General features: G+C 33.2%; 1 protein-coding gene across 7 annotated transcripts in view; it reads left to right on the top strand.

Annotated features, from left to right (window-relative positions):
* Positions 1–20,635, top strand: part of SEC24B (SEC24 homolog B, COPII coat complex component) — a 72,620-nt gene extending 51,985 nt beyond the window's left edge. For 6 of the 7 annotated variants that reach the window (XM_036227624.1, XM_036227626.1, XM_016140842.2 and 3 more), the window contains 17 exons: positions 715–817; positions 1,985–2,111; positions 2,821–2,930; positions 4,400–4,512; positions 6,992–7,110; positions 7,429–7,484; positions 7,695–7,901; positions 9,884–10,007; positions 10,394–10,552; positions 11,192–11,365; positions 12,037–12,147; positions 13,420–13,595; positions 14,155–14,292; positions 14,997–15,101; positions 15,921–16,013; positions 19,399–19,502; positions 19,751–20,635. In XM_036227624.1, coding sequence (XP_036083517.1) covers positions 715–817; positions 1,985–2,111; positions 2,821–2,930; positions 4,400–4,512; positions 6,992–7,110; positions 7,429–7,484; positions 7,695–7,901; positions 9,884–10,007; positions 10,394–10,552; positions 11,192–11,365; positions 12,037–12,147; positions 13,420–13,595; positions 14,155–14,292; positions 14,997–15,101; positions 15,921–16,013; positions 19,399–19,502; positions 19,751–19,865 — 2,134 coding nt within the window. In that variant the 3' untranslated portion in view covers positions 19,866–20,635. Of the gene's footprint in view, positions 1–714; positions 818–1,984; positions 2,112–2,820; positions 2,931–4,399; positions 4,513–6,991; positions 7,111–7,428; positions 7,485–7,694; positions 7,902–9,883; positions 10,008–10,393; positions 10,553–11,191; positions 11,366–12,036; positions 12,148–13,419; positions 13,596–14,154; positions 14,293–14,996; positions 15,104–15,920; positions 16,014–19,398; positions 19,503–19,750 lie in introns of those variants that run through there. The other variant, XR_001596389.2, reaches the window with a different exon arrangement.
* The last annotated feature ends 5,467 nt before the right edge of the window (positions 20,636–26,102 follow it).

The raw sequence follows: 26,102 nt of genomic DNA, 5'->3' as shown, positions 1-26,102 counted from the left end.
CTGAGGCAGGAATCTCGCTGTCCCTACATACTGTCATCTACTCTTCTTAAAATTCCTTTTCTGGTTTTCGTACTACTGCTTCTTACCTCTTTGTTTGCTCCTTTATTGATCTGTGTCTACTAACCTTAACTTATAACTTAGTAAGTTATAAGCACTTACTCTATGAAAGGGATAATGCTGTGGTGACACAAGGACAAAATAATTTCTGGTCTCAAGTGGAAAAGACAGACAAGGTACACAACCAGCTAAAGCAGAGACCAGTCTAATCAATACCATAGAAGCATAAACAGATCTCAGAGCACAGAGGAAGTCATTCCTTCTGACTTGTGATCAAGGGTGAGGGTGATTTCAGAAGTGATTAATGAGTCTCAGAATAGGAGTTCAATGGGTGAAAAATGGGCAGTAACGCAAAAACAACAGTATTTAACGATGCAGAGGTACGCCTTTTCACTCATTTTCTCTCTCTTTATGCCATACATGCTAGTCATAATGGAATAATTGGTTTTCACCATGAAAATATTGAGTCCTTAATTTAGATCTTTTGACGTATATCACATATATATGCCTCTTTAATTAGGACCTTGTTACAATTATAGAACATGTTCAAATGATTTTCACTTATGCCCTTAAATGTTCTTAATTATCTATAACTACTTCAAGTTATTTTTTTTCTCTGATAGCTAATGTAGTTCATGTTGTTTATATTTTTTACAGCTCATTTCGGTGTACTTTGACAAATATACCACAGACACAAGCTTTACTGAATAAAGCTAAGCTTCCTTTAGGATTGTTGCTACATCCCTTCAGAGACCTAACGGTAAATTGATGTATTTTAAAATATTTGTGGATACTGACGTGTTCTTATTTGTAAGGTATTTAGAAATTTTTTCATTTGAAGTTAGCCATAATTCTATCAAATTCACTCCAGCAACCTTTTTGAGCACCTGCTTTGTGACAGGCCCTAAACTAAGCACAAGTAAACATGCAAATAATTAAGTCATTGAATTTGCCCTTAAGAAATTCTTGTTTAACAGAGGGACAAAGATATAAGAACAGATAACTATAGTGTAGGAAAATTAATACATGTGTAACTAATTAAATTCTATAAGGTACCTAGGTAATGAGTACAGTATGGGAAGTAAATTCCTCTGGGTAAACTAGAAGATTTCTACGAGTGATAAGGTCTGAGCTGGAATTTGAAAATTAGTAGCTGGAGAAGCCATAGAGGATAGATAAACTACAAATCCTTTATTAAACATAAAGGGAATACTGACAATGATGTTCATTTAGGGAAGAAAACTATAATTGTTCCTAACTATATTAAACAGATAACCGTCATAGTAATAAAGAAATAAGTGTTTATGTATAGATAGACCAAAAAAAAAGCAGAAGGAAGTACACTAAAATATTATTAGGGATCTATTCAGAAAGCTAGAATAGTATGTGATTTTTTAAATCATTCTTCATATTTTCTAAATTTCTTATATTGAATATAATGTTCCTGTACCAAACTAAGCATAAAGAGAAAAAAATTTTTTAAAGGCACATTGTGTTTGGTTTCTTGTGGCCTTGGTTCCCGTCAGGAGTGTTGTGATCGTCTAATAAGCTGGTCTAGTACCAGGTGCACTCAAGCCACAAAGACAAAATGGTGGGTGTTTCTTTCTCACTGTTACTTGAGTCTAGCAGATGAGCTTTGAATGATACTGTTTTCTTGGCCAACCAGGCTTTTCTTATCAATCAGTAACTTTGGTTTGACTTTAATTTAGTTTTTTTTTTTTAATTATTATTATTTTTATGAAGTGTGTGACAAAAGAGGGAAAAAATTTGATAGCTGCTTCTATTACTCAGCACATCACTGGATTTTATTAAAATGCTTCAGTTTCAGAACACAATTTTAGTGTTTTGAACATGAGCACGGCAGTATGTGTTCCATTTTTTTTCTGGGATGCTTTTTCTGCTACAACATCTTTATTTTACTTCCTAGCAATTACCAGTGATAACATCAAATACCATTGTGAGGTGCCGGTCTTGTCGAACGTATATCAATCCCTTTGTATCTTTCATTGATCAACGTAGATGGAAATGCAATTTGTGCTATAGAGTAAACGATGGTGAGTTTAGATTCTTAAAATAAGTGTTTTTAATATTATTTTAACATTTTGGTCATTATCCGGTCTTTCTCTTTACTGCTTAAAAATCTTTCCATCACTTTTAATAGAAGAATATAGGCCAGGGACACTTAATGTTTGGCTAGCCAAGAGGATTTGATCATAAGAAGTTTTCAGCGAGGGTCAAAGTAAAAAGTTTTCATAAAACTGGCAGTGAAGGTCACACAGATGGAGTCCTGCAAACAAATTATGCTTGACCCTGACATTACGATTGTCTTCTGTTTGTATATTTGGTTTATTCAACTCATTGTAAATCATTGCCAGTATGTATGGACACATATATGCACATGAGTCTTTTGTGCCCTTGAGTCATTTTTAGGACATCTTAGTATAATTGCTTTCAAATTTGTGTTTCTATTTGCTTTTTTCCCCCCATGTCATGAGATGTAATAAATAGAACACAAACCTAAAAAGCAAGGTTATATATATTCTGATTCCCTCACCTGATTTCAGAAAAAAAAAATTTAATCCTTCTGATATATTTTTTAAAGAGAGCTTAAGGAATTAGTTTTTACCATTAGATATTCCCAGAACTATTATAAACTTCATATAATATTAATGATAGAAGTGTTTATTTCTCGACATATATATGTATGTTTAGTTAGAAATATTGTGTTCTAAATTTGTACTGGATTTCCTAATTCTTATCTAGTTCCTGAAGAATTTATGTATAACCCCCTTACCCGGTCTTATGGAGAGCCTCATAAACGACCAGAAGTTCAGAATTCAACTGTGGAGTTCATTGCTTCTTCAGATTACATGGTAACTATTCAGTGGCAAAAATCAATCATGAGATATAATTGTATTGGTCATTCATAATTTCCTGTTAAGTGAATTCTTGTCCAAATGTTGAAATTGCCTGTAGTATGAATTTTTAAAAACAATTCTGAAAGTTTTTACTTAAACAGAAAAATCTTTGTAAAGGTTACTTGATCTCCTAGAAGGATGCAGTTATTTATAGTTGTAAGAAACATTGGTAATGTTTTATGATAAGCACTAATGTTTGCGATTTGTTGCCATTCTATAATTTGAATGGAATTAATATAAATATTCTTTTACGATTCCTGTTTTTGCCAAAAACTGCAGGTTTCAGGCTCTCAAAAAATCATCATCTTACTGGTTCACTCAGTATAATATATATCAAGATAGTTATTGACTTCACTTTAATTTTTCTCCTTTCAGCTCATCACAAAATTCTATCTGTTCTTTAATTATACCGAATCTAAGATCTCATTCTAATTTTCCACCTATAGAAATGAATTCTTGGCCTAAGTTCTGTTCATCTTATCGTATCTACTCATTCTAAATGTACAATAACTTACATTTTCTCTGTGCCTTATTTCTAATCTTCGTTGTCTGTAAAAATGTAGAGTTGCTGGCGGGAAAAGGTGAACAGGGACAACTAATGTGTATTAAATTCCTGATGTTTAGGCCATTTCCTTATTTTTTATAATTTTTATGGTCCTTTGTATTTAACATCGCATCTGCCCACTTAACTACTATTTTCCTGTCTGTTTCCATATTTAAAAGAGTAAACTTTCTCTTTGTCACTATTACCTTCAACTTCTTACCTTCTTTACAATTTTTATTATGTTTCTAACCTTGTTCTGACTCATTAGGAGTCTTAATCTAATTAAAGTGGTATAGCAAAAAGTAATCTTTAATTTTTGCTATGTGATCTATATGATCCCTTATTGACATTTTTAAAAAAGACTTTATATATCCTTTTATTTTACCTTCCTATTATAGTAGTGTTCAAGCACACTTCAAAGAAGAGAAAATAGTATAACGAGCCATCATTTGCCCATCACCAAACTTCAGCAGTTAACAGCATTTTGCTATCTTTATTTTATCTGTCCTCAGTCTGCTCCAGTTTCTCCTCCCCTCATCCATCCTGGAGTTCATTAAATGCTAATCCTAGCATCATATCACTTGAGCCATTAAAACTTCAGAATGTATCTCTAGCCATAAGTTTAATTTATTTAAATATCTCAGCCAACACTATCAGGAAGACATTTAGCCCATCTGTTTAACCATTACTGTGTACTGACCACTTTATCATACTTAATCCACATCCAAACTTATAAGAAAAAAAGTTAAAGGAATTTCATTTTCATTAGCACATTAAGGCTTACAAAACCTCAATCCTATTTGTGTATTTTTGGTATATACATTCAGTAAATATCCAGTAGTATGGTGATGTAAAAGTATGTTATTTTTATTTCTTACAGCTTCGGCCTCCTCAACCCGCAGTTTACTTGTTTGTTTTAGATGTGTCTCATAATGCAGTAGAAGCTGGATATTTGACAATTTTGTGCCAGTCACTGTTAGAAAATCTAGACAAGTAAGAATTGTTTTTACTTATAATATGTGTGTATAAAGTTTGATTTCGTTTATCACTGAGTACTTCCTTAGAATAAAGATCCTGCTCCTGGATAAAGATCCTGGATCATTATGATACATGACTTGCTATCTGGATTATAAAATCATAAATTTTAATAGTAAGGAAATTTACATCTCATCTAGCTCTCCATCTGACTTAGCAGTTCTCAGTACTGGGACCCAAAGAATTTGACTTGGCCAGGCTGTCAAGAATCTCATTAAGAGAAATCTAGCTGTATTTTATGCCTGAACAAGGAGTTTTCATAAGATAGTTTTAACTGATGGTAGTGCTAACAAGAGAATGAGCCAGATCAAGGGAAGCAGGGAATTGGTTTGTGCTAAATATTTTATAGAAAGGCAGAAATTGAGCTGTTTATTTTGGCACATAGTAATGAGCTGTATTGTAAATGTAGAAACAGTAGCAAACGGGCTGCTTATACCTGGTTCCAATTCCTGCCTGTCTACTGCTATTAAAGTCATGAAGGGGACTTTCAGCTAGCTTTAAAAATGAACCTTCCAAATCTCTGGAAAACATTATACATTTCTTTTTTTTACTCCCAACACTTGCAAGAGATAAAATTGTTAGTAAGAGCAGTTTGGTAATACAGTGTGGTTTTTGACATGTGAAAAGGTGTAGGGTGGTTACATATATGTACTTTGTCAGAAGTACTCTTGGTGATTCTAGAAGGTTCTCCCTCATCTTCCATTTGAGTTTGAGAGCCCTTGCTGTGTCGAGTGCTAGCTCCAGTCACCATAGGCCACATATCACCAATCTTGACCTGTGAATAAAAGTGATAACATTGAGACCTTTCAGATTAAAAAAAAAAAAAAAGAAATCTAGAGATTAAATTATTTGCTTTTAATTTCTGTTAGTAACTTAGAGTTTTTGCATTTTTCTTGATTGTAGCGTTTGCCCTATTTTTAGTCACAAGTGCTTCCTTCAGATATACCTTTAGCAGTGAGTGGCAACAAGACCCTCTGCAAAGAGATAGTTTTTAAGACCGAAGAGTTAGCTTACTAGAAAAAGTATGAGGATATAGCCCTAGAAATTGAAGTCCGTTCAACAAAGATGAGTTAATTAAATAAGTGATGCAAAACCAAAAGGATAAAGTCAAGAATATAAAATAGTTTTAAATATATATATGTTTGATTATAGCGGAAAGTAAAAATATTAGGAAAGAAAAAAGGCAATAGGATAGCAACAGTCTAGTAACATATTTTTGGAAAGGGCTATGGAAATGACTTTGAGAAAGAAGAACTTGATGCTGGAGCAGTTCCAGCTCAACCCTGTGTTTTGAGCTTGGGGTAAAGTAGGTAAGCGTAGTCTCTACTTTAATGGGTAACAAATGATCCTGATATTCATTGACCTTGGAAATCTCAAAGAGGGTGAAGTTTATAGTCTGTAGAAACATCATACATGTTGACCAGTATTGATAATCTAATCACCCACATAACTTGTTGCATTTTGTTCTATGAAATGATGTCAGACCTACCTTGTAGACTGTATCTGAGTAGCCTGATCTATCATGCATAATAGTAATAATTATTTTTGCTTCGATGCACACAATTTTGGCATTCTGTAATCAAAAATATTTTAAAGGAAACGATATATTGCATAACCACGGTTAACATAGTTGGTGTGCTTAGAAATACACTTCTATAAGATGCACCATTCATCTTATTCATAAGAGATGCTTGATAGACAATGAAATAAAAATTCATTTATGCTGTGACTTTTGAATATTGAATTCTAGCAGAAAAAAATTTAAAATTTTATTAAATTTATTGAGATGACATTGATAAATAAGATTATATAGGGTTCAAGTGTAAAATTCTATATCATCTGTACATTATCTTGTGAGCTCACCACCCAAAGTTGAGTCTTTCCATCACCATATATCTGACCCCCTTTACCCGCTTCTACCCCATTCCTACCTCCCTTTTTTAAAGGATAAATGACAAATTAAACATCTCAATCTTCTTAGATGTGGTTTTTATTTAAAATTTCATACATTAAAATCTGATTTGGCTTACATTCAGTCTTTTCTAGAAAACTACTTATTTGTTATTTTGCCCTTAAAAACGTTTAAATAAGATCCACTGTTTTTGTAATATGGGAACTGAAAGTGTAATTTTTCAATTAAGAGTGTGTTTCAAAGGAAAGTTAGCAAGAAGTCTGGTTTTTTTAAATCATCTTTTTTAGTTTTGGTTTACTATTTGAATTTAGTTTGGTTTTTGAAGTATGAACTCTACACATCAGTGATTTCATCTGAAAATGGAAAGGTTCATCCTTTTCTCTGATATATTAGTTTAGATAGAGATGACTTTTCTGTTTTCTTGAAAAAAGCATATGTAACTCTTCTTAGTGTACTATTTCATTATTTTCTTAAGTAAAGTGTTACTGAGCACTTTAAATTTAAAATTGTCATTTTTATCTTTAGGCTTCCTGGAGATTCACGGACACGAATAGGATTCGTGACCTTTGATAGCACTATCCATTTCTACAATTTACAAGAAGGATTATCACAGCCTCAAATGTTGATTGTGTCTGATATAGATGGTAAGCAGTGAATAAAAGTCTAACTTCAGATTTTGGAATTGATGCTACTTTAACAATACTCATAATGCCATAGGGATAATTTGGTGCACTTTGATATTTGTTTAAAAATAATTATTTTCTGGAAAATACTTGAATTTAAGTTTTTACACTTGCATATGTGTACTTCTGCATCCGTCAACACACATGCGTAAGACAGAAAATGTATATTTAATAAAGCAATATTATAGTACCTATTACATGTGCGGCCTGATAAAAACTTAAGGGTTTTTTATATTATTGTTTTGACTTACTTATATTTAAAATGTATTTTCCCTATAGATGTTTTTCTACCTACACCGGATAGCTTACTTGTGAACGTATATGAAAGTAAAGAGGTAAGATTGAACTTTTTCTTATAATATTCAAATATTTCTGTTATTTCAATTATTTACTGAGATGTTTAGTGTTTACTTAGCATATTAACATTTCAGTAGACAATGTACAGTCCCCAGAATGTAGTGGCACATAGTACACTCTGGGGTGTTTTAAAGAAGAATATTGCCTTGCCTTCTCAGTAATTCAACTTTTAATCTTTGTTTTCCCAGCTTATAAAAGACTTATTGAATGCATTACCAAATATGTTCACCAATACCAGAGAAACACACAGTGCCCTTGGTCCTGCGCTTCAGGCTGCCTTTAAATTAATGTCTCCAACAGGTGGCCGTGTGTCTGTATTTCAGACACAGTTACCTTCCTTGGGTGCAGGACTTCTGCAGTCTAGAGAAGATCCTAATCAGAGATCGAGCACAAAGGTATTATATATTTCATTTGTCTGTCGTATTCATGGTGTTTTCTCCGTCTAGAGATTGTATAATAATTTGTTCATTCTACTTTTCTACTTCATTAAAATAGTAGGGAAAAAACTGGTAAGAGTGTTTAACTCGAATTATTTTGTTTTTGTGTTGCAATGTGTTCTTTTTATAACTTTGTTTGCAAGTCATAGAAATTTAGGAATCATTTGCTCTAACCATTTTACAGATGGGGAAACATTAAACTCGCCAAAGGTTAAGTAATCATTTAATTATAAAGATGCGACTGGCTTTTCTGACTCCAGTGCTCTTTTCTCTTACACAAGTAATGACATTTACTAAACCTGAGATAGTATAATTTAACATGCTCGTACTAACAACCATTAATTATAATGGTAGTATAAAATGATTGTATAAAACTTAAAAAAAGTTTTAAAATGAAAAGTGGAAACAAATATTAAATCATAAATAATCTCACTGTCAAGTTAATAGCATTTAGTTGTACAAATACACAAGTAAGCATAATCGAACATCATAAATATATACTATATTTTTTAACTGACTTTTTTTTTATCAGAGTATATTGGGAGCATTTTGAGGTTCCTAAAAATTTTCTTAATTTAAGAAATACTTTTTAAATAAATGTGAAAGTACTCAATTATTGCCTCTTAGCTGTTGAAAAGTTGTCTCCAGTATTTTAACTATTAAAAAAAATGAGTTTGAATATTACAAGAAGATTTTATCATGGTATTTTAATCCTTTATTGCAAATAATAAATTAACTAGAACAATCACTTTTGTTCTATTTTGTATGGCTTTGACATGTATGAGAAAATGCTATTAAATGTAATTATGGGTATGAATTAAATCATTTTAATAATGTCATAAATATTTAGCTATGTGTTCAGTTTTTCCTTTGGATAAATTCCTAAAAGTAGACTTACTGGGTTAAAAGTATAAACTTTATTTAAGTTATTAATATATTTTACTTTTATTGGGCTTTTTATCAATCTGTACTCTTAAGGACTCTCAACTCTCATCTTTTTGCCAGTATTAAGTATTGTTTCTTTTTTATTCTTCATGAATTTGCTAAAGCAAAATAGCACCATATTTTACTTTATAGGAATTGTATTTTTAAATTGCTTTTGAGAAAAGCTAATTTTGAAATAAATCAGGGCAAGTATATTTTTTAAACTCATCACCAAGCACAGCTAGAGAAATTCGATCCATTGCAGTCATTATAGAAACTGAGGTTTTTGACATATTTACTTAATTCCTGATACAGGTCTGTTTGTTTGTTTTTTTTTCCTTATTTAGTTTTCAGAAATATTTTCTATCTGCCTGAGACTTGAGCTTAAATATCTATTTTCGTTTACATATTCCTTCACCACCTAATAATTACCATACACTAAATTGAAAGGATTGAAACATTTTGTTAGGCAGAATAGCATAGTAATTAAGAACTTGGAGCCTGGCCCTTCCATTATTAACTCTTTCTCTAGTGCCACCTTCTCAGCTCAAGTGTCCTCGTACCAACAGGAAAAATCTTCCTTAGTTTAGTATGCTCGTCTATTGCTATGTAACAGTATATAATAATAGGTAATAGCACTCACTCTGGAGCCAGACTTCTTGGGTTTATATTCCAGCATCTGCCACTCCATAACTATGTAATTGGTCAAGTTATTTAATTTTTTTTTTGCATCAGTTTCCTTATCTGTAAAATGTAGGTTACCCTACAAGATCTATGATATTACAAGGTTAAATTTGTATAAACCACCTTGAGAAATGCTGGCACATAATTGTTTTATAAATGTTAGCAGTTATTGCTATTATAGGAAATCTGTGCCAAATGCCTAGACATTAAAAAAAATACTCCTTAGTTTGCTTGGGGGGTAGACTATATCTTCTTGCTTTTTATAAGAGAGACATAGAAATATGTGCATAATTCAAGGTTTCCAGCTCTTACTTTATGACCTGTTGACTTAGGTTGTACAACATCTTGGCCCTGCAACTGATTTTTATAAGAAACTCGCTTTAGATTGCTCAGGGCAGCAGACTGCAGTGGATCTGTTCCTTTTAAGTTCACAGTATTCTGATCTCTCTTCTCTAGGTAAGGAAATATCATTGTGTTTATCTGTTTACATAAACATTTTTAGCATATAAATTAAATCTAAACTCTTCAATATTTGGGGGAGAAAGACATGAATTAGATAGATAGATGATATCTGTCAAAATTACTAGTAAACTTTAAAGCACTATCCAATATAAAATGCTGTCATTTTGTTTTTAAAATACAATTCCCTTACCAATCTGCTCAACAAAAAACTATATATTTTACAAATGTTTGTGTTTTTCAGATTTATATATTATCCTTATTTTGACAGTTTTGGTTATCTCATTATGACTTAGATTTCTTCATAATATAGAATCTATACTACTGTTGGACAAGTAGAATATTGTTTCTGTAGCTAATCCTATTTCTATTTCTTCCTAAAGCTTGCATGTCCAAGTATTCAGCAGGGTGTGTCTATTATTATCCATCTTTCCACTATACTCATAATCCTTCACAAGCAGAAAAATTACAAAAAGACCTAAAACGTTATCTCACAAGAAAAATTGGATTTGAAGCCGTTATGAGAATAAGGTGTACTAAAGGTAGGAAACTATAAAAATTATGCTTCATAATTAAATTAATAAGCATTTATTTATTGACTACCTATGATGGTTGTTCAGCATAAAGAACTTTATGCTTGATATAGTTAGTTGTACCCTGTTTTAAATGTAGATAGATAAATAGATAGTCAATAATCATTTGCCCAATTTTTAAAGTAGTTTGAGTAAGCGAGCAAAAGTAATGTTTCGCTTTATTGGGAAGAACCTAAGAGAAAACTCATTGGAGTTGATTTTAGAAGGAGAATTAGAGAAATAAGGAAGCTCTTAGGTGAAAATAGTCAAATTATTGATCTTTGCCTTCAAAATCATTCAAATAGGCTTCATTTTACATTACCTCAGTTTTATGTGAATGTCTGCTGGAGGGATTCTGATCCATTATTTTACTCCTTAAATGAGTTTTTACATAATCCTCATTTGTTTAATTTTTTGGAACTTTTATATGACCTGCATTGGTTATTTTGAATTGGTAATTTAGAACCTCTGTTAACACTCTCAGTCCTACTCCCCAGTTATGGTTTTCGTTAAAAATCAGACTTTTTTTTTACTTTATAAAGTAGCTTTAGCATAGGGTAAAGATACTACTGTTACTTCATCTTTTATAGTGACTGTTCTCTTCCCTAGGTCTTTCAATGCATACTTTTCATGGAAACTTCTTTGTTCGTTCCACTGATTTGTTATCCCTTGCCAACATCAATCCTGATGCTGGATTTGCAGTACAGTTGTCAATTGAAGAAAGTTTGACAGATACTTCCTTAGTGTGCTTTCAAACAGCCCTATTATATACATCAAGTAAAGGTAATTTTGTTGTTCTTTTTAATGTTCTGTTTTTTAGCTTATTTTCAATTTTTAAATTTTTTTTTATAATAAAGACACTGCTTTTATTTATTTCTACATATTTCTATACAGAATGCAGAAAACATCTTAAAATCATACAGAAGAAAATTAAAACATGAGTGGTTGGTTGGTGGATACTTGAATGTGAGATTGGCTGTTTCACTAAAATTTTTTTTTTTTTTTTTACTTGTGGAAGACTTGTATTCCCAAGATCAAATGTATCTGGTAAACAACCCATGCTAAATTCAGCTATGCCCTTTTTAGCATTATTTTTTTGCCCCATAAAATAAAAAATTCTGCCGAACATTTAAGGCCTACATTTGTTGACGATCTAATTCGTGTTCTGTCATTTTACTATATTAGATATAATTTAGAATGATGATATTAAAACCCAGAAGCTAATATTCAACTATGTTCAAAGCACAGTATGTGTTCATAATATATCTTCAGTTTTGGAGAGTACTTAATTTTCTTTAAAACATGTTCATTGTAAAACTTTTTTACATTTCATTGTCCTGTTGGTGATTTAATCCAATCAAAACAATAACTCGACTAATATTTTGACTTGTTTTTTTTATTTCTTTCTTCGTAGAATATGTTTTGCAATGACATTTGTTCATCCCTTTGTTTAGGTGAGCGGAGAATTAGAGTGCACACACTTTGTTTGCCGGTGGTAAGTTCATTAGCGGATGTATATGCAGGAGTGGATGTACAAGCCGCCATCTGCCTTCTGGCAAACATGGGTGAGTAAAACAGTGGGGGAACTGTTTACTAAGAACAAACCTGGGCATTAAACCTAGAAATGTCTTATTTAAAAAGTGTATGGTTTACATTTTCATACAGCAGTATGAATTGGACTGTTCTTATATTTCTTATTAATTCTTCAGTTCAGAAATCTTTTGGGGGATTCATATTCACTAAAAGCTGGTAACAACCCAGATGTCCTTCAGCTGGTGAATAAATGAACCCACTGTGGTGTATCCATGCAATGGAATACAATTCAGCAGTAAAAAGGAAGAACTGTTGATATGTGAACAGACATGGATGGCTCTCAGAGCTATTATGTTAAGTAAATGAAGCTAGACTTAAAATGTTACATATATTTGATTCCATTTATATGACATTCCAAAAAAGGGAAACTCAGAGGGATGAAGAACAAAGATTATATCAGGATTTGGGGCATGGAGAGCATTTTACTACAAAGGGGAAGCACAAGGAGATACTTTGGGGGTGTTGGAACTGTTGTGTATCTTGATCGTGGTAGTGATTACATATAACCACTGCAGAACTATACTCAGAAAAGTAAATTTTACTGTATATAAATTTTTTTAAAATTTGGAGAGTATTAATATAACACTGAGTGTTTTGCTTTTAATGAATATTAGATGAATTTAGACATGAAATGAACCTTGATACTTTCTACAAATATAATTTTATTTTTAATACTTTGGCATATGCGTAGGTTATCTCTATTTCATTGAAATGTATACTTGGAGGAAAATAAGTTTCACACTAATATCTGGTTCTTCAGTGTCTACATGAGGACCTGTTTAGTTTGCTATTTTTTGTTGACCTGAAGTCTTAGACAAAGATTTTAGAGGATCACAAAGGATGACTCCAGTTGCAGAATGTACATCATTAGGGGTTTTTTTCCCCCACTCTTTTCTATTGTTTATAAATGATACTTTATACATTGACTTTTATTCGAGTAATGGAAACATCCCCCAGAGCTTTCTCAAAAGTAGATGGATGATATACGTTCTCTAATACCAATAATGGTTCAGTATTTTTAACCTCAAAGAGGTTAAAACAAAAAGGTACAAAACAATCTAGATTTGTTCTCATTGTCAGATTTATTCAAATTTCATTCAGAAAAATTGTATAATGAGCAGATGCTTTCTGTCCTAGAAATGGAATTTTTGTTGATTTCCTAAATAATGCATGTAAAGCTTATCTCTTACAGCATTCGTTGGTATCTAGTGGTTAAATACCTTTTCATTTTGGTTGCTTTCTAGCTGTGGATCGATCTGTTTCATCAAGCTTGTCAGATGCAAGAGATGCCTTAGTGAATGCTGTGGTGGATTCGTTGTCTGCATATGGCTCAACTGTCTCAAATTTACAGCAGTCTGCATTGATAGCACCCAGCTCCCTCAAGTTGTTTCCTCTCTATGTTTTGGCCCTTCTCAAACAGGTAGCTCTCTATACACTGTTATATTTAATAATGTCTTTTAAAATTCTTGATACATAAGAAGTAAATCTAGGTTTTCTGGGTTTTTGAAAAATGTTTACATTGGAAAAGTTTTGAAGAACAGGAAAAGATCAGTAGAAAATGGAAGTATACAAATACATGATAACTCTTATGAAACTCTATGCTCTCCTTAATACGTGGGAGAAGCTTGAATAATAGTGTGCTTATAGCATACTCTTACTGTATGCTTCTGGAAAGAGACTCTAAGGAAAGGATGTGGTATTCACTGAACACTTTCCATGTCTTAGGCACGATAATAGGTGTTATATATACATCATATTAATTCTTACAGCGACCTAAAGAGGTATTTCCTGGTTTTTCTCATGATGACAGTAAGCAACTTGCTCACATACCTATCTATTAAACGTCAGAGCTGAGAGTTGAATCCAGTTCTGTCTAATTTGAAGGCCATGCTTTTTTAATGATGATGGTATATATTTGTTTCAATATTTGTCCACTGTGTTTCTGTTTTATTTGAAAAATGCGTGTCTCTTTTATGTAGAAAGCATTTAGAACCGGTACAAGCACGCGCCTCGATGATCGTGTGTATGCCATGTGTCAGATAAAGTGTCAGCCACTCGTTCATCTAATGAAAATGATTCACCCCAACTTATACAGGATAGACAGATTGACAGACGAGGTATGATTTCTTTTACTGCAATGTATTTATTAACAAATTTTTATCCATTTTTCCTCTGTTAATATTTTAAATAAGGACACTAGCTATTGATTGGATTGGATAATAAGACTATTGAATACTATCTATGATTATGGAGTTTTTAAAAATAGTTTTATATGAGAAGTAATTCACCTTGTGGATTTGGTTATAATATTACAAAGCTAAGTTGTAGGATGGCATTTTTGTTTATATTTTGTAGATATGGACTGTTTCTGATATGATCAAAGTACAGTTTTGATTATATTATAAACTAGATCCTGGTACCCAATAGTATTTTTAATATGTAATGTGTGTTTTCTTCCTTGTGTTAAAACTGTTTGATTTGTTTGTTTGTTTATTTTTGGAATTTTCTCTGTATGTTCCTAGGGGAAAAAAAAATAGCTTGCTTTGCAGCAGATGTAATAATCATGCTTTTAATATATGCTGATCTCAGAAGGGAAAGAACTGGAGAGATTGTTTTACATATTCATGTTTCTGTTTTTTAATTTGAGTACATTTGAGTGTCTTGATTTTATAGCTATAATAATATGTTATCAATAATTTTTTGCATCCTGCAAAAAATTTTCAAGTGTCATTTTTCATATTTCTTAAAGAGCTAGTAGCCATTAGCTTTCAAGCTGTGGTTATAGCACTATAAGCTCATTCACATTCCATCTTTTTTTCAGGGTGCAATACATGTTAGTGACAGGGTCGTACCTCAGCCACCTCTTCAAAAATTGTCTGCAGAGAAGCTGACAAGAGACGGTGCTTTCCTTATGGACTGTGGCTCTGTAAGCATCCTCAGTGACGAAGCCTAACACTGTTCTAACAAAAGGAGAAGTATTTACAGGGTCCAGCTCTTATCACAGATCAGGCAGTGAAACATCTATTAGGAGCTAAGAGGCAATACATTGGAAACTGGCACAAGAGGTCAATTTATTTTAGACTTTTTTAGTTGAACATCATTTTATTATTATAGATTATTTACCATCATAGGTTATGTATACTTGATAAAGAGCAGGAAAAAATTTCTGTTTTCAAGGATTTTACCATCTAGAATTAAAAGAATTCAAAGGGACCTCAAGAGTTTATCCAGTTCAATTTATATCCATTGTCAGAAATACCATTAATAATTAGGAGTTCAAGAGAAGTCACTGGGCCTGGTGGTGGTAAAGGGTGTTGGAATGGTCAAGTTGGTTTCATGAACAGTCCCTTATGAGCAGGTGAAGGATTCTGATAGCAATATGAGTGGATGTGGGAGAGAGTACCTTAGTTAAAATAACAAAGACAGTCATTGAAATAGTGGATAGGGACTATAGTGAGTCAGTTATCCTTGTTAAAACGTTATATTCTTATTGGGGAAAAAAGGAAGGAGGGTAAAGTATGTTTTATGGGAAACCTTGAGATTTAAGCAAAGAAGATATGAACCACTCTAGATTCGTGGATGTAGTTTCTAAATGTACCAATTACATTTCCTTTTAACTTTTATGTTTGTTTCTACTTTATTTGAAATAGTACGCTTTACCTCTTTTATGCTTCACAATTTTGAGAAAATAAGCTATAATAGGTTTCTGATTAAGGAGTTTTAATATCTTGGTTTTTGTTTTTAGGTTTTTTACATTTGGGTTGGAAAAAGCTGTGACAATAACTTCATAGAAGATGTGCTTGGGTATCCTAATTTCGCATCAATTCCACAGAAAATGGTCAGTAGATTTTATACAGCTTTAAATTTATGTGTGCTTGGTTAAATTTTTTATTGAGATAAATTCACATAAGATTCACAATTTTAACCAAATTCAAGTATGCGATTCAGTAGTTTTTAGTATATTCATAATGTTGTACAACCACCTCCAGTATCTTAATTTCAGAGCACTTCCACACCCCAGCAAGAAACCCTTGTCTCCCAATTCTCCCGCCCTTCTTTCTCCTCATCTGTGGATTTACCTGTTCTAGACATATCATTTTAATGGAATCACACATTATGTTGCCTTTTATGCTTGGCTTCTTTTCTCACAGTGTTTTCATTATTTTTCATTCTTTGGTTTCTCTCTTCTTCCTTCTGATTTATTCCTAGATTTCTTTCTTTGATATCACTGATCCTTTCCTCCATTTGGTTGCTCTGTTTCCCAAGCTCATTTAATTTTATTTCGACTCTTGCCATGTGTCCTTTATCTCCAGAAGGTTTATTTGGTTCTTTCTGAGGTTTTCAGTCTCCTTGCTAAAGAACTCAATCTGCTCATCTAGTTATGTTTTCAATTCATGAAATTGTTGGTATGATTTCTTTTGAATTTCACTGAGTTTTTTCCGAAGTACCATCCTGAATTCTCTCATTTAAGTCACGTATTTCTATGTCTGTAAGCTTATTTTCTGGAGATTTTTCTCTTTTTTCTGAGATGCCTTGTCACCTTGGTTGTTCATGGTGTTTAATGGACTATTTCTCCACTAGTCATTAATGGAAGTGTGTTTTGCTTTTTTTTATTTCCAAAAAGATTTATTATATAATGGTCCCTAGCCTCTTGCAAATAAGATGTTTTTTTTTTTTTTTATGGTTTCCAGTAGGTGGCATCTAAGCCTCTTGGATGTGTGCGTTATATAAAGTGTTAATAATACCTTTTTTTTCCCCTTATAGATGTTTAATCATGCTCGCTACCCTCAGTCTCAGTTGCTGTCAGTGTTAGTGACAGTTTCACTAGCCTTTGCTCAGATTCCCCTGGGGCTCCTCAGTTTTCCGTCTTGGAGGGTATGAGGGGGAGGGGCCCTCTGGGTTTGAGGTTGGAGGCTGCAGCTCAGCCTCAGTTTTGCAACCGTAACTGGAAGAAATCAACTTTTTTCTCTGTTGTCCCTATTTTTCTGTCTTCTCCCTGATGATTGAGCGCTGCCGCTGGTTGCGTGGAGCACTCAACACTCTCAGGCAGAGCTTTTCAGAGTACTCGCTGTTCCTTCTCCCCACTCCTCCTACAGGGAGCTCCAGCAGCTGATAGAGGCAACTTCTTTGTTTCTCCCAGTCAACCGCCCGACACCCAGGGTTCTGACCTGTGGTAGCTCTTATGTTCAGATCCCATGCTCAGACGTGCTGCTGTGCAGTTTGGATGTTTTTTGTTGAATATTAGGTGTTCAGATTATTGTTGTTTCAAAGGGAGAGATCTGGGAATGTCTCTCATGCTGCCATGTTTAATACAATATCTCTCACAGTGTTTTCAAGGTTTCATCCATGTTGTAGCATGTATCAGTATTTTATTCTTTTTTATAACTAAATAATAACAGTCCATTGCTTGGATACACCATACTTTTTTTTTATCCAGTCATCTGTTCATTAACATTTTGGTTATTTCTACTTTGTAAATATTCCAAAAGCAATTCTCTATATTTAATTAATGGAAAAGGTCTGGCTTTTCTTGAATACTGAAAATATGTCATTATCCCGAAATTAATATAATGTCGGTGTAATTCTTACCACCACATTTTGTTGTTGGTGTTTGATTGACTTAAAAAATGAAGATAATAAGGAAAAAAAGTTTTAAAAGAATATCATCAAAGGGGAAAAGCATATGAAAAATAAGTCCTCTTTAATAAAGTGTAGTAAACTTTGTTTTAAAGCTGTAGTTATTTAAGCACTATGATACTGGCATAATAAACATAGGAATGGAACAGAATGGAATTTAGAAATGAATCTAATTCCTGAAAAACAGAATATAGTAAAGATTACATTTCAGATCACTGAGAAAAAATGGAATATTAGAAAAATAATTTTTATTATGTTAAAATGGGCAAGACCTTCGTAAATCAGTGATGAAAAAGATTAATAAATCTGAGAGCATAAATATAAAATGTTTCTTTCTCGTAAAATGAAAAAAGCCAAAAGACACACAATCGGAAAATTACTTGTAACTCATGACTGAAAAAGAGCTAATGTCTCTAGCATTTACAGTTCTTTAAGAAAAAGAAACTCCTGTCCCCTCAAAACAAAAGCAAAATAAGAATGGGTAAAGGATTTGAGTAGCCAGTTCATAAGGAAATGATATAGTAGTGGCTATATGATATAATGTTCAGCCTCATTCATAATTTAAGAAAACAAAACAAAATAACAGCTCAGAATTTCTTTCATTTACCAGATTGGCAAAGATTTTTTAAATTAAAGTGCGGAGGGTATAGGTCAACAGGCCTGTAAAATACTATTGATTGGAATATACATTTTTATTACATTTTGAAGGGCCATTAACAGTATGTTAAAATTAAAATCACACAGTTTATGACATAGTAAATTATTCTAGTTCAAAGAATATTTCCCATAGATTGATTCATAAAAATGTTTTTGTACACATATGCTTGTAGCATTAAATAATATCTATGTATTTATTAAAAATAAGTCTGAAAAAAGTATGCACAATATTCATCTGTATTCTTAAGAATGTATATATATAATAGTAGCTACATATACTTTTTAAATACCTGAAAAAATTCATATTAAAGTAGAAATGTTTTTTCTTTTACTTTTTAAATATTGATATAAATTACAAATATAATTAACCCAAACTTTTCTATCTAAATTTTTTACATGCTATATACTTTGAATTATTTAGTTTTCTATTAAGTTTGCTTTTGGGGAAAAAATTATACACACACACACACACAAATATATATATATATGAAAGAATGGACTTTTTACTTCTTTTGAAAATAGTCTTGCATATGTTTTTTAAGTATATTACATATCCATACTGTTCTTTAAATTTTAAAGACTAAAGAAAATATAAAATTCTCTGAGAATGGCTATTATTAGGATAGGGTATAATATATAATTGTTAAATGAATTTGGAACTTAATCCTAGCTCCCTTCATTTAAATATTTTCTTTAGAAGAAACAAAATTACAATACAATATCAGTGACATACCAATCATTATGTATGTTTTATTGACGTATTCAGAAAAATATAAATAAATGACAACAATTTAAGTATCATTTGTTTGGTTGCTGCCTTTGGAGCTGATAAGAGAATACTAGCAGTTGGTTGTTATTGGTAAGAATCATGATCTAGTTCTAATAGTACTAAAATCTATGAGATTAACTAATTATATTTCTTTTACCAGACATACCTTCCAGAGCTAGATACACTTTCATCAGAAAGAGCCAGATCCTTTATAACTTGGCTTAGAGACAACAGACCATTAAGCCCAATTCTTCACGTGGTAAAGTAAGTACTTCTATAACTTAAACTATAAAGTTGTCATATCTTGTGCAATCTCTGTGAAATTGCTTTCTTCGAAGCGTGTTTTAAATATTTCCATCAAAATATATTCTAGAGGGAGAATGCTGTTCCTTGAATAGTATCCCTTACGTTCCATTTTCCTAAAGTCTCCATACATTATACATTTTTAAAATATATAATTAATCTTGTTAATAATCTGAATGTTTAGGTAAATACCCTTTTCTCTTTTTCAGAGATGAGAGTCCTGCCAAAACAGAATTTTTTCAACATTTGATTGAAGACCGGACGGAAGCTGCATTCTCTTACTATGAATTTTTGCTTCACATTCAGCAGCAGATTTGTAAGTGAAGTGGAATAAAATTGAACAAGAAGAAAACGATCCATAACCTAGGTAAAGCATACTCTGTCAGAGAAGAACGTTGGAAATTTAAAATGAAGGCATTTGTCGTTACAAGACAGTACATAGCCTACCACCCTGTCTGAGGCTTTAGCAAAAGGTAAAGAGGAAGAAAGAACTTGACAGTTTCTTCAGCCTATATTAATGGTAATGATGCTGTTTCACTAAGTATATTTTGAATTGGTTTCTACACATTTCCAGTAGTGCAGCAGTACAGTGCTCTGTTCATTGCAAGCCAGCAAATTTATGTAGCTAATGTGGAATGATATATCATAATGTAAAATTAGATAAATTCTTCTTTCTTATAATTAATATGACATTTCTGGACTTGAACTCTGACAAGAGATGCCAAAAGGCAGTGAGTACCATGTTATTTATATAAATTACTTTTTAACAAGGAATGATTCGTATTCATTAAATGAATTCAATATTTTCCCTGTAAAAACAATAGTTTCAGTACATGAACTATAGAAATATATATATAATGTACATAAATGTTACATTTGTAAAGAAAATGTAAAAATGTTAACTATAGAATATGAATTGCTTAAACAGTGCTGCATTGTTGGATGACAACTCTTTTTGTCACAGAGAATGAGGTTGACTAATGCATATTATGAATTGAGTCCACAGAATAAACACAAAACACTTTGTAATTCTGTTAAATCTTTTATGTGGATTTATTTATGATCAGCCTACTAATTAAAAATATTTTGCTTGACGATATGGTTTGGTGTTATTTTTGCAAAGCAGGGGAGTCAATAGGGTTTTGTTTGTTTACATATAGAATATACCGAATTTACTTGGGGAAATGCAGTGATATTGAATCAGTAAGTTTTCATCAGTTTGTGGACCTTACCAAGTACTTACTCTTTATATTCTGAAAACAAATACTACTTTAGAAACACATATTATTGACTAAGTATAATCTTACTTTCTCAAATTAGACATTTTTTCCCGCTCATTCATAGCAAGAAAATTTTTATAAGATATGCATGTGACTGTCCTATTTAATTGACTTTAAGATTACCATCTCAAATTTTGAGGGAGATTTCATTCTGATAAAAAAAAATCTCATTTACTAATAATAGCTTATTTAAACTATAAAAACAGTTAATGATCCATTAGATGGCGAGATGGAATTTTATACACTATGAAAGTCCCATCAATGAACTTTGGAAGGAAAAATGCTTTTGATGTGTACCGTGAGTGATTTTATTGTGATTTTGTACTTAGTGGATCTCTTTTCTATGGTTAAAAATAAAAGTGCTCTCTCACGTTCCCTGATGTAAATGAGAGGTTAAATGACTCATTCTGAATGACATTACTAATTAGTGACAGAGTTAAGAGTAAAAGCCAAATGTTCTACCCACCCACCGCCTACCTCCGTCCCACCCCTACTCCCACCCCAGGACAGTACTTGGTACTTGTCCCTGTACCATGCTGCCTCCTGCAAGAGGAAGTCTTACTGAACTTTAGGGGAAACTACAGCACTTAAATACTATAACTTTACAATCAAAAATATAATGTTTCAACTTTAAGAAGGACAAAAGTCTTTTGTCTTTGGATATTTTATTTTCCATTCAATAAATATTTACAAACGCTTGATACTTCCCAGATGTCATTCTAGTCATAAAGTGGTTAAAGTCCTGCTTTCGCAGTGCTTATATGCTAGAGTGAGGGTGTGGAGGACTAGGGAAAAGACAATCCATTTATGTATGTTAGGTGTGATGAATACAGTGAAGAAGAAGAAAGCTGGATAAGGCCATCAAGAATGTGTTTTTTTGATAATAACCAGAGAAGGCCCTCTGAAAAGGTGACAGTTGAATAGAGACTAAAGCCCACGTGGATATCTGGAAGAAGAGCCATCCAAGTAGGGGAACTCTGTCATAGGTGAATGTGGAAATTAACTTCTAATTGCTCTCGTTTTCTCTATAAAAGAAGCAGAGTTATCCGCTAGGAAAGGGGAAAGCGTGTGAGCGGTTTCATGAGAGATGGTCTCCTAAGAGTGGGCGTTACTGAATTGACAGGTGATGTATTATGATTGTCAAACAGCACCGAGGACCTATCTTGGCACATGAGGCATAAACTTAAAAGTAAAACCAGTTAGCATAGCTGTGCCGCTTTCCTCAACCGCATTCATATGCTGGGTAGGAAGTTGGATTTAAGCAGGGTTGGTACAAGGGACAGAGGAGCAAGGCAGTTGAGGATATATATAAGTGATTGACTCATTTAAGTGAAAGGGCACAAAATGGGTGGTAGAGAAAAGGTAGTAGTTTGGAGGTCCTGTTGAGGTTAAAGTGGTATTAGAATATGGATATCTTCAGAGGCAACGATCTGAAAGACAGGAAGTGGGAAGGTCAGGAAATGGGATGCTCAAAATTGATTTGGGGGAAGTTTAGATACTTATAATGAAAAGATAAAGGGTTTATCCATGGGAGTGGGTGATTGAGGTTGTGTGAAAGATGATTGGAGGTTGAGAAGGTCAGAACTTAAAACCACAGTTTTAGATGGATCATTTAGAATCAAGGTTGTAGGTAGATTGTCTATTTGACTATTAACATTGCCAAGAAAAATGATTGCAGTCGCAGCGGAGACATGGGGACTGTATATAAGAGGTGACAGTATATACTGCGGTGTGATGGCATTCGTTAAGAGGACCTGGGGTAGGCAAGGAGAAAATAGTCTGGATGTCTACAAACGAGGGGCAGAGGGATACCTGCCTGGGGTCTGAAATAAAAAGCCACCTCTTAAAAGGTTTGCAAAGGAGGAAGTATCCCCAGAAGAAAGTGAGGTTTCAGTTGGAGTATGTGGAGACTGCCTTCACATCATGTGGGCATGATGAGATTAATCCTGATGGGTGATGCATAATCCATCTCAGTGCCTTCTTAGGGGATAAGTCTCCAGCTATTTGCTTTGTGAGGCAACTGATAAGAGGAAGGGTCATGCTTACTAGGAATCCTTGAAATTATTAAAATCAGCAGTTCTTAGTGTTCATGGTGGGGATGGGATGAACGTATTCCTGGGAGAGCTTTTTGATACATATCTAATCCTCTTCAATGTGATATTCACCACCTGAGTAGGGGGGTTACCAGAGAGATGTATTTTTTAGAGTCCCAGGTGATGTTAAAACTTCCAGGTGATATGAAAACATACTAGCAAAGTGTTAATGTAAGGAAACCATGAGTCTTATTAAAAGTAATGTTTAAAGACACTAAAAATCTTTCGAAGGCCAAGAAAGAAACAACAAAGCTGAAAACAACACTGCAGATGTTATCTAGATAGAAGCACTAATAACTAAAAGACAGAGTTAAGGAAAAAAACACTTAATCTTTGGCACATGAGACAGAGACCTCCACCTGAGTGAGGGTAGGGGGTGGGAGAAGGGGGAAGTAGATTGGAGGGGGAATTAAAATCATTTCTTCAATTAAAAAAATTAATTAAAATATACATCTAGATAACTAAATGTAATAAACTTCTATAGTGAATGATTTAATATAAGCTAAATATTTAAGAAAAAAAATCCAGAAAGATTAAAAAAAAGACCTAAAAAAATTAAAATGGAGGTATTTTATGATTCACTAATTTTTTGTTTCTGAATTCAGAGACAGTTGTATCAACCATCATTCTATACTGTGCTGAATAGAAATTGGAAAATGATCTAAAAGGTACAGTGTGAAGAAATTCGATTGTGAAAAAGAATTCAGTTCCAGCCCTGGATCTGTCACATTATATCAGACCAACTCTAGTCAGAAAAAGAATGGGTTTGAGAGCCAAACGTTAAAATTTGAATTCTGTTCCCTCTGCCAGCTGTGTGACCTGGTAGAAGTCCCTAAACTTTTCTGAGCCTTAGTATCCCTACTAGAGATAATGATTCTGTGGGAAGAGTTGTGTGAGAATTATATGGAATGAATGTGTAAAGTTTTTGTGTCACACCTGGCACATAGTAAGTACCCAGCGCATGGCAGGCAATGTGACGGTGTTAACAGCACCGCAGTACCAGTAGTGATCTTCCTGCCATACTGACTCGTTCACCCTTCTATCACTAATTTCAGTTTGCCTCTTACCTACCAGATTTCTACCTTCACTGAAATTCTTCCCTGTTTGAGACTAAGAACCGAAAGTGTTGGCCACTGCCACCTTAACTCCCTTTTTACCTCTGACCCATTTATTAACCACGCTTATGTTTGTTTCAGACCATCTAGTACTGTTGGATATACAGAAGCAAGCGGTCTTAGTCCATTACATCCAAACACCATTAAGACTTCAAAACTTGATGCTCACCAGTGAGTGAGCTATAATTGTTATGCTAAGTTTTGTTTGAAATTTAGTTTTAACTTTCCACTTGATCCATCTCTTTATTAGTAGTGAGTTATGAACCCTTTCACCTCTTGGGCATTTGAACATGCTGTTCGCTATGGTACAAACCTTCACCTCTTCATTTGGCTAGCTCCCAATTCTCCCTCCGTTATTAGTGGGCACTGAAAACAGTTTGACCCTCATCGCAACCATTTGGTGAGGTTTCCCTGTTATATGGGCCCGTAGGCCCTGGTTCCTTTCCTATTACATTTATCCTACTTTATTTAATTACTTGTCCCATTTAGCTTCCTCTCTATGTTCTCTCTTTTTTAATTCATCACTCTATCATTAGAGCCCTGAACAATATCTGGCATACCCCCATGCACGTAGAACCACAAGTATATGTGTTTGTGTTATTCTTCAAGGTGGTTACAATTCTAAACTTAGAAGTCTTGTTTCATTTTTCATCCTTCATTGATTCGTTAAATATTTAAGATCCTACTATGTGACAGGCACTGTCGTGTGATGATTTTAGAACAGTGAACAAAACAGACAAGGTCCCCTACATTGTGGAGCTTGCAGGAAAAAAAGGAAGCAGAGTGAGGATTACAGGCAGGGAGTAGGAGTTAGTGTGGCCAAACCTGTCTTTTAGGGATTTGCAGGCTATGGTGAAGTTTTAGGTTTCACTCTAAAAGAGGCGCAAAGCCTTTGAAGGGCTTTGAAAAGAGGAGTGATGTGATCTGGCCCTAACAGGACTCCAGCCACCTATCATGAGTACCTGAAGAGGGTAAGGGAGGAGGCAGCGCATAGGTAATAAACAAATCTGCCCCCTAGGGATAGTTTAGGTGGGATGTATGTGGATTAAGAGAATGTGAAATTTGAGAATTGACCCTGTCAGCTTGGCTTACTCCTTGATCATTTTATTAAATTACTCGGTTCCATCGGCCAATATTTTATTTAGGTTGTTTAATTTTATAAGTAAGATTGGTCTGTTGTTTGCTTTTATAGTGTTTATTTAATTTTAATATCAGCATTATGCTATTTCTATTAAATTTGTTAGATAGCTTCCCATCTTCTTTGATACTTTGGAACAATTTGTATAAATTAGCTAGAATTTTGGTATATAAGATAGGTATTCTCTGTTAAGTTTTGGTCGAACTGGCTAATTAAGTGTCTAGGCTTGGGGAATTTTTCCAGGTAGGTCATTAGACACTTTCAATCTGTGACTGTTGATCTATTCAGGTTTTCTCTGTTGAGCCAAGTCTGGTCTTTATGCTTTTGATGTGATTGATACAAACAATTATTGGGGGCTAGTTTTTTGCATATTTTTTGTTATGTTTGTGCATTCCTTTTTTCTTAATCATTCTCTCACATTTGCCTGTCTTGGTGCCTTTAAAAAAAAAAAACTGGTTTTGTTGACTCACTTTGTTTTGGGGACATTGCTTTAGGAACCTGTAAAGGAAGTGTGGCTGGTTTTCTGCCTTTACCTTTATTATTTCCTTCCCACTACTTCCTCTGGGTTTATTTTTACTGCTGTTTTTCTAGCTTCTTGGGTCATCAGTTTAGCTTATTTTCAAACTTAACTGTTTTCTAATAAATGCATTTTCTTGAGTAATGAAGATTTTGGTATTAAGTGCTTCTATTGCTATTCAGTCAAGACAGTTCTCAATTTCCACTTATTTCCTATTTAATCCATGAATATTTTTGTGTGTTGTTTAAAGTCCAGTGGTAGTGATGCTTTATCTTTTTGTTAATATCTAATTTCATGAACATAGCTTTTATGTTAGCAAGTTAAAATTATTTTTGAGATTTCCTTTGGAGTCTAACATACTGTCATACTGCAAATCTTTTATATGTGTTTGAAAATAATCTGTATTCCCATTTGGGTA

Source organism: Rousettus aegyptiacus, unplaced genomic scaffold (genome assembly GCF_014176215.1).
Source record: "Rousettus aegyptiacus isolate mRouAeg1 unplaced genomic scaffold, mRouAeg1.p scaffold_m13_p_10, whole genome shotgun sequence".
Classification (NCBI taxonomy): domain Eukaryota; kingdom Metazoa; phylum Chordata; class Mammalia; order Chiroptera; family Pteropodidae; genus Rousettus; species Rousettus aegyptiacus.
The sequence above is the reverse complement of the archived record's forward strand: the minus strand, read 5'-3'. Positions and strand labels throughout refer to the sequence as shown.